This window comes from Esox lucius, chromosome 20, assembly GCF_011004845.1.
Source record: "Esox lucius isolate fEsoLuc1 chromosome 20, fEsoLuc1.pri, whole genome shotgun sequence".
Taxonomy (NCBI): Eukaryota; Metazoa; Chordata; class Actinopteri; order Esociformes; family Esocidae; genus Esox; species Esox lucius.
Window position 1 is genome coordinate 1630461 of NC_047588.1, and position 9741 is coordinate 1640201.

Below are 9741 nucleotides of genomic sequence, written 5' to 3' on the forward strand. Positions count from 1 at the left end.
CGCCATGACCAAAGCGATCTGTACGCGATTATTTTTTTACATTTTTTTGTTAATACACCAACTGTGTATTATGACAAACTGATTGGAGTTGAGACTCCAGCTTTACAAATGTACCACAGTTTTACGATAAATCCCACAATGACAGCAATTTTGTAATTTGTATAAGATCGATGTGCACATCAAACAGCCAAAATGAAAGCATTTCCTTATTAATTTTTCTTATGCAATTACAAGACAAGCCTGTTTAATCGTGTCTGCTCCCGTTTATTTTGTGGTCACAGAACAACGCCATACAGCCACCATTTCAGCAGCTAGCTGTTATTTTAATAGTGTGCGCATTCAATGAAAAAATCCCCTTCTCAAATGTACATTTTTTAATAAATCTTAAATGTCTATTTCATCACAGAACAACTAGTATCCGCTTAATTATAAGATTCGAGAAGCTTTAACACCATCTCCGCGGCCTGTGCTATTTTTTCCTTTTTTTATTTAACGTTAGTGCTAATTCAATTAACAAATGGCACAAAATATACCGAATTAACATTACACTTTAGAATACTGTTCCAATTCCTTCCTAATTTATGCATTATAAACTCATAGTAGTTCCCTTAGTAGTTATCTGGGAGGTATGAAAAACATAGAAGTTATTGATTAGTTATAGAACTACCACATTCAACTGAGTGCTATTACTATTTCATTAATCAGAGTTCCTTGTTTGTTAATATTAGTTTGTAGAATGTTAATAGTGTGTTACTCATTTGTTCCTGTGTAGTTATTCATTGATGATGGCAGAGTATTCTAAAGTTTTACTCAAAATATTATTATAACACTTTACATTAATTATGCATTCATTCATGCATTAATATCTCATGAATCATCAGGAACTAGCCTAACACGAGTTCAACGTTTTTCATATACAACTTCATGGATGAACAACACCTTAATTAAAACATTAACTAAGATGAGTACATCATCATGAAATATGATTTACTACGCATGATTATGATTCTTTGTTTACAGTTATGCCACCATATTGTTCATCAGTGTTTCAAAGGACCTAGTCAGCATTTTATTTGAGTGTCCACACACATAATGAAGTCATTGATAGATAATGCTTAGTTAATGATGACTACTGTATTTGAATGCCAACAAAATTTGTGTGCTATGAGCTGTGATTGGTATATTGATTGGTATATTTTGGGGTCTATTTTCCAAATACAGTCATCATACTTTCAACAATAGCCTACATAACATGTTACAACAATGTCATTTGTCTGTTTTCCTTAAGATGTGGTATATTTATTATGTAACAGGTGTTTTTGCCTTATGTAAATCAGTTTGTATTAGGGTGTTATTACAAACCAAACAAATAATTATTATGATTATACCAATGATTTTGCCTCAATTAGAATTTTTAACTATTTGAAAGTGATAATCTTTTTTATCTTACAGAAAGTAATGGAGCAATCTCAGAGAACAAAGAGAAGGAAAGTGGCTGCAAAAGTTGCAGAACATTTTCGTGTTGTTTCACAACAGAATGAATTTGAACAACGGCATTTTAATTTGGAATCAGCCTCTAATGAACCATTGGAGGATTCTGTTTATCATGATTGTGTCGAGGATGTAACAGAGAATGTAGAAAATGAATATCCCACAGACATTTTTCATGATGCTTTGGACAATGACATATTTTATGATTGTTTTGAAATTGGGATGGCTGACAATACCAGTGACTTTGACCTGGACTCTGAATGTTCTGATTCAGAACATGCGGCTTCAGACGCACTTGATGACACAAATGGTCTTGCAGAGTGGGCTGCAGAATACAATATCTCTCAAAGTGCATTGTCTGCTCTTCTGAAAATTCTCAGACAAAAAGGGCTTAATATGCCATTGGATGCTAGAAACCTAATGTCCACAGACCGCAAGTGTGATGCAAAAAATGTAGCAGGAGGGTCATACTTTCATTTTGGAATTAAAAATTCAGTTCTGGCAGAATTGGCATCTTTAAATTTTGATCTGAGACAGACACTCTCACGCTTAGAGTTAATATTGATGGTCTACCTTTATTCCGCAGCAACAATGATCCCAAATTCAAATGTTTTTGTCATTGGGTTATACTCAGGTGTGACAAAACCATCAAATGTGCAAGAGTATTTAAATTAATTTATTCAAGATGTTAAAGTTGTTGTACAGGAGGGTATTCAGTATAATGACGTGCATTTCACAGTTGCTGCTCCTGATGCATTCATATGTGATGCTCCAGCACGTGCGTTCCTCAAATGTGTGAAGGGTCACAATGGGTATTATGCATGTGAGCGCTGCACTCAAAAAGGTGTCCATGTAAATAGGAGAATGTCTTTTCCTGAGTTGTCTGCAGAGCTATGGACTGATCAGACTTTTAGGGAAATGGGTTATGAAGAGCGCCAAGGAGGAGTTTCACCCCTGTCTGAGTTAGGTGTGGGGTTAGTTTCAAGTTTTGTGCTTGATTATATGCACCTTGTGTGTTTGGGGGCGATGCGCCAGTTGATTTATCTTTGGTTAAAAGGGCCTCTGAAATGCAGACAGTCTGTTAAAAATCTCACTACAATTTCTGCATTCATGGCTTCTCTCAGGCAGTATTTACCGAGGAATTTTGCTAGGAAACCAAGGTCTCTTCTAGAAATTAGTATGTGGAAAGCAACTGAATTGAGACAATTTTTACTTTACACTGGTCCTGTTGTCCTACTTAAAAATATACCCAATACAATGTATAGAAACTTTATACTTTTGTCTGTATCAATAAGAATTCTTCTTAGCCCTGATTTGTGCACTGGAAACTGTGACTATGCTGAAGATATTTTGAAGATTTTTGTCCAAGATTTTGGGATTATTTATGGCCTTGAATTTGTTGGATACAACATACATTCTTTGATACACATTGCCCAAGATGCACGGAACTTTGGTCCTTTGGATAGCGTTTCCTGTTTCCCATTCGAAACATATTTAGGTAAACTTAAAAATCCTGTGCAGCAAATTGTCAGGCGCATCCACGAAAAGCAAAGAGTGGCAAAACAGAAGAAAATAAAAATGTCCTCTCCTCTCAAACAGCTCCATTTCTCCGGACGAGTGGCTGGTGAACTTGGAACATGCCAGCAGTACAGGCAGTACAATGATGGACAGACATTCATTTCTTGCTTTAAAGGCGATAACTGTTTTTCCTTAGGGGGAAGGATTCTCATTGTGAGAAATATTTATCTTTCTTCTTCTAAAACTGTCAAAGTTCTCTGCCACTTCTTTAAAAACTATGAATCTTTTTTCAGCTACCCAATTGACTCAGCATGCCTTGGAATTCACTTAGTTTCAAACCTATCCAAAGACTTGCATGTGGTGTCGGTTAAGGAATTAAAAAGAAAAATAGTGCTCTTGCCTCATAAATCTGGGTTTGTGTCATTCCCACAGCTGCATTAGCCTGCTTCTTTTGCATTTTTCCAGCATGCTACCATTTGCGGTTGTGGATTTTTTGCATGGTGGAGGTGTGGCAATATTACCCTGCAAGTGGTTTACTGGACCAGAGGAAGATACATGTTACTGGCCACCAGGACGACTCAACATAAGCAAGGCAGTAAAAGATGAAATTCTTCCGAACCCTACTTGGCCCCAGTTCAAAGTGCGTGTCCTGGGAAAAGCAGGTAATGTGACTTTTTTTTTAATGGTGACTGGTAATAATAATATGCATGTATCTAATAACACAAGTACGGTGTGCTTCTGAAATAGTAGTTACTAAAACTTATTGGTAAATGTCTATCACCTACAGGAACCTATGCCCACGCCACAGAAAAGCTTTTAAAGGCCGAAGCGACCTCAGACTTACAGACGGAGTCAGATTCTGGAAGGCGGATGGGAAAAGGGAATCGCAAAAGAAAGTGAGACTATATTTATTGCATACATAGATTTTAAAAGCAACAATTATTCTTGAAAAGTGTTCATTCTTTTAAGCCGTTTAAGCGCCACAAGACAAACAAGAATGCCATGTCAATGTGACACACACATGAACCGTGTGCACTAAAAGACTTGTGTCTATTTGTCAAATATTATTACGAGAGATGTCTTAAAGGGATAGTTCACCCAAAAATGAAAATTGTGTCATCATTTACTAGGGGTGTAAGAAAAAATCGATACACTAAACCCAATATTGTTTTTTTTTTTGTTGTTTTTTATGTGCAAAAATATGAATAGTAAGACAGTGGTTCACGTTTATGTTGTGTTTAAATCCCTACCGATATCGACAAGAACCATGCAGTTTGTACACTGTGTCTGCTGTCTGGGAAAAATCAAGTAACGTTACTATGTTCAGGGTTTCCGCGGGGTCTTAAAAAGTATTAAATCTAGAACTTTAAATTGAAGTCCTTAAAAAGTCTTAAAAACGGCCAGATTTTCATCTGAGGTCTTAAATTTCATTTAGTCAGGTTTTAAAAATGTTTTACCCTCGTTCGTTTCCAGACACCAATATTCCAAACTGCATCGAGTTGTAGCGTACAAAGCGGAGCTCTTGAGCAGGAGTCTCCAACTTTATTTGAACTTGTACATATAAGTAGATAACATGTTGCAAGACACTCCTTTAAAATCTGGCCATTTTTAATAGTATTTTAATTTGTATGTAAACCAAACTTTCATACTGATAATTTCATTTGTTATTTGCTGGGTTTCGACAAACTTGGTAAATTGATTTCATAATAATCGTGAAAATAAATGTTCATTACATTTCATCTCTAGTTATGATCTATAGCTATAATTGTGTTTTTACAGTTTAATATGCAAAGTAAAAAATAAAAAAAATTGTTGGGTGTGGAAGGTTACTAATATGATTGCTTTATCTTTAAATTAAATTAATGATTTTTCAATTACTCAATTCATTGAAATAAGATATTTTTCAGAATTCTTTTAATTAGGAAATTTTTGGGCTTATGCGACGTGTAGGTCTTAAATGTCAATCTTTTTAGTCTTAAAATGTCTTAAAAAGGTCTTAAATTTGACTAAACCGGAAGCGATGCGATCTGTTTACAGTTTCGTCATGTGACGTTTGACATATAGCCTATTCAGACAATGAAGTCAATGTAGTGCTTCTTTAATGCCACTGTTAAATACACTATGCCTGCTGTAGCTAATAAAATTAAAGCACTTTTTATTTAATTATTAATAATAATTATTCATTATCCTACATTGCTCATATACAGCTCTAATTTGAAACTTGTACAACTACTTAATTATGCTCTAAATTGTGTGCATTTCAAGGCCAGTGTGTCTGTCAAGCTCTGATGAGGAACTCGGTGGTGCCGGGCATGATCATCCATCCAGTGTGCCTTCACCTCAACCAATTCCAGAGAACCTCCAACCGCAGGCTCCCCACTCACTCAAGACCCGTCCATTTATTCAACCACCTTCAATTCCTTTAATGACCGTTGCTTCAGAACACCCCAGCAGAGTTCTGCAAGGTGCCAGTTCTGCATTTAGAGATGCCATGTTTGCACGTCTCCTAACCGTCCTGGAGGAAATAAAGGAGACGCAAAGGGTCCATGGGAGGATGATACAGTCACTCCTCACACAACGGGATGCAAGTGCAGTTACAGCACTTCCAGAAGATGTTGTTTTCCCACTGAGGACGGTCTCGGATGTTGCTGCAATGGAGCAAAAATTGGCAGACCCCACCTTCCACAAACAAGTGGTATGTTCTAATATGACCATTTAGCAGATTTACTGGGCTGATCGTTAATGTTTTTGCACATACAGTACTATACAAAAGTCTTAGGCAACCACAAGCTTAGTTGTTTTAGCAAATTTTTTATTACCACCCACATTTATTTTTCGGTTTCTTTATTAAGATGCAGAAAGTACAGGAAATATGTACACAAAATAATAACAAAAAGGCTTCTTCAGGCAAAAGTCAGTATTTTGTGTAATCTCTCTTTGCACTGAGCACATCTCATACCTCTTTTGGGGGGACTGTCCTTAAGTTTTCTGAAGTAATCGTCTGGCATATTTTACCTCGGCTGCTTTCTGCACTTCCCAGAGTTCATCTTTAGATTTAGGCCGTATTTAATTTTTTTCTGTCTAGGTGACCCCATACTGCCTCTATAAATTCAGGAAAGCAGTTTTTCTCTTCAAATATGATTTCACTGCATTAGCAGTGTACTTGGAATCGTTATCATGCTAAAAAAAATAAAAACATTCCCAATATGGCACTTTCCAGAAGGAATGGCATTATAAATTAAAACCTGTCTGTATTTTTCCACATTCATGATCCCGTCAATTGCTCAAGTGTAAGGGGAGGTCACACTAAATACTTCCCACAATTAGCATATGGTCATTATACCATTTCTAAAACTAAAATAATGGTGGCGTAGTACGTTTGCACAGTACTGTAGCTTTTTTGCTAATAACTCAAGTACAAGTATAAAACATCTGTTAGAGAGGCAACTGCATGTATTATGGGTGTGTTCCCTAGGAATTATGAAAAATAGAGTTGTATTTAGGGACTCGATACACTATACAAATAGTAGATGACTACTTTCGATGATAATCGGAATTAATTCCCATTATGATAATCTTATTTTTCTTTAGGTTGGCGTGGTGGCAGAAATTGGAGGGAGATCATTGGATGAAGCCACCAGAAGAATGATGGCCTTCCTTTTTGACCACACCCTATCTAGAGAGTATATTTTGTTGGCCGCCATGGAAAGCAAGAGTTTCGGGGGCTCAAACTGTTTGAGGTTGTATATGGTAATCGCTGTTTAACATATTAATGTGCAAACAAAGGTTATTTTGTAGAGTTGAGTTCTTCATAAATCAATTTGATTTTATGCAAATAATTGCCCATACCTGGATAGAGAATACCCTTAATTATGACAATATGGACCAGGTATACTGCCAATTCAGTGATAAGTAACTGTTAATTAGTGGTGTAGCAATCACACAATTCATGGTTTATAATAAATAATAAAGTTAAATCATTATTAAATACAAGTGAGGTACTACAAATAAAATAAGTAAAAATACACTAGTTACAAGCATAGGTAAATACAATTGAACAAAATTTACAAATTTAAATTAACTGTAGTTTTCAGGTACAGGTACAGAACCAGTCCCTTGTTTGTTTGTTTAATAAAGCTTTGCAGCAAAAATGTCGTGTTTGGCAGAATATTATATCCGATACCATATTGTATTACCTGAAAAATTACATGGTGGAGATTTCTGCTTTGTTGCAAGGGCTCAAATGAAGATTTTAATCTCACTCTAATGCTCTTTATCTATTTTACAGGAAAGAAATGCCCTTACAAACCATATTACAAGAAGAGATGCTGAAAAGGCGGTGTCTAAGTGGCTAATTGGTGCCAGGGACAGGGGAGGAAACCGCACAGCGAGGGCACGTGGTGGAGAGCAAGATGGGTAAAAGTCATTATCATTAAAACTGCAAAGTGTTTAGCCTACTTACATTTGTGTAAAACACAACATTGTGCTTTTGTCAAACTATAAACTCTTGTCAAACTGTAGGTTAACAAACAAATGTCACCCAACCAAAATCTCACACACACACACACACACTTTTTAAAAGCAAAAAATATTTATCCAACCCTATTTAAACAGTATACGTGGGTCCCATCATTCATCATATTGCATTGGAATAAAGTTGAAGTTAATTAACATTTTAAGGATAACAAATATATTGAAATATATTGAAATCTGAAATATAGCAAATAAATGTTAAATTAATTCAGGTACAATTACCAAACTTATCTCAAGTTCTTCTGAATAAACGCTGGCAGTCTTTCATTATTAACTCTTGTTGTGGACTATATTGGAGAAGTATTTGTTCTCCATTTGAGTGATATGTTTTTAGGTGGCTAGTAAGCAAAGTGCTTCTATATGTTTTATTGTTATTAGTATTAGTTCAAGAATAAAATAGGAAGAAAAATCTATGAGCATACCTCTTCTCACTTGCACATCAAGACCCAAAGTATAGAATAGCTCTAGGTGTTCTTATAAGATATTTACTGTCAGATGTGTCTGCTATATGTACTGACTGCATATGTGCATCATAGTTATTTATTTATATTAACATAAAATGTGGACAGTCTGATTCAGCCATGGCAAACTATGTATTGTGGTCACTACCAAAACATTACTGTCACTACCAAAAATGTGCAGTTACTACTGTAACATGGGATGTTTTGTCAAAAATAAAGTATATTGAATTATCAACTAAGATGTTATGATACTGTTTGGTTCAATGTATATTCAAACTAATGAATCCTTAACTTTGAAATCAGTACAATGAACGTTATGCCTTCTACAAAGAAAGATTGGGTTCAAAATCACACAAATCTCATAAATTACACTTAAAATATTATAAAAATTATAGTCTTAATTGATTTAACCTGTAAAAATATTTTTTTTAAATAGAAAAAATATATATTTATAAGGTAGATGTAAACAAAATCGTAATAGGTCATTATAAGCCTTCTTAAAAAATATGTGGGAAAAAACAAAAAAAATTGAAGATGTTTCCAACTCTGACTTTGCACCAATTCTGTAGAATGGCCCATATAGACTCAGCAGTCTTACCTCGATCCATTGACAGCTTCCCCCCACCACCTATTCCCCACACTTCTAGTCCTAACCACTTACATGCGGGGGGAGTACTCTGGGTTTGGGTTGAATTCAGAGCTTGGAGCCCTCCCTCCAAAAAGCACGCCAAATATGCATTAAACCTTAACCCCTCTAATTTTATGTAAGTGTGAACTTGTGAAAAGTGGTAAAAGTTGGTCAAAATGTTTTGTGCACTCCAATATGTGCGGTGCAGGGCGTGTAAAACCCCTTATCTACATAAACTTGATTTGGAGCACCAACAGACTAACCTGACACATCTGTTTGAACTGTGAAAAGGAATTGCAAAAGTTGAAAAATTGTTGATTTATTTATTTTCTCTTTTCAAAGGGCCGCTGGGAGAGCGACAACAGAAGACTGAGATTCTGTACTTTTGTTTTTGTTTGTGAATTATAGTTTTCTGACAGGACTGAAAAACTGCACTTTTGTTTTGTTTCTGAAATATAAAGTTTGTCAAAAGCTTTCACTTTTGATAGTTTTCTGTTAATACACATTTGTTAATAAATATTCTGTTAATAAAGTTAAGCTTGAAGTAATGTTTTCTGTTCATTGCTTACATATGTTTGTATTTAGGGGTTTACTGTAAAATAAGGTAACCCAAAAAGACAAATATGGTAGCCCATATATACACCTGTTGTGGCCCATAAGAGCCCTAGATAAGACCTATCTGGGTCCCATCATCAACCCATGTGGGCAGACTCCTGTAGTCCCTAAATGGGGACTACCTAGGCTACCCATATGGGCCCGATATGGAGCCCATCATCAACCCATCTGGGCTAACACATGTGGGGCCTCCATGGAAACTGCGGCCAAAATTAGCTGGGTCCCAGTTGGGTAGCCCAGGTGGGCCCCGGATATCAGCCCATTTGCAGCCCGTTTGGGCCCCACATGGGTGTGTTGGCTGGGTTTACATATTAGGTCCTTTACTAGTAGCAACGTTTTTAAATCCCACCTTAAGTCCTATCTTTTTTCTTTAGCATTTGAGTCTGCAGATGGGTAGGAAGTTCTGTTTTATGTTTGTCATGTCCTATAAATGTTTAGTTGGCTATATGTTTTGACTGTACAGCACTTTGGTCAACATAAGTTGTTTTTAAATGT

The 9741-nt window shown here is 35.9% G+C and overlaps 1 protein-coding gene across 1 annotated transcript; it reads left to right on the forward strand.

Moving 5' to 3' along the window:
* Positions 1–3214: 3214 nt before the first annotated feature.
* LOC109615610 lies at positions 3215–9120 on the forward strand. Its single transcript, XM_020045255.2, has 7 exons — positions 3215–3222; positions 3475–3671; positions 3797–3905; positions 5275–5704; positions 6601–6759; positions 7298–7425; positions 8974–9120. Exons 2-7 carry the CDS (start codon positions 3476–3478, stop codon positions 9002–9004), a joined length of 1053 nt encoding a protein of 350 aa, XP_019900814.2. The 5' UTR covers positions 3215–3222; position 3475; the 3' UTR covers positions 9005–9120.
* The last annotated feature ends 621 nt before the right edge of the window (positions 9121–9741 follow it).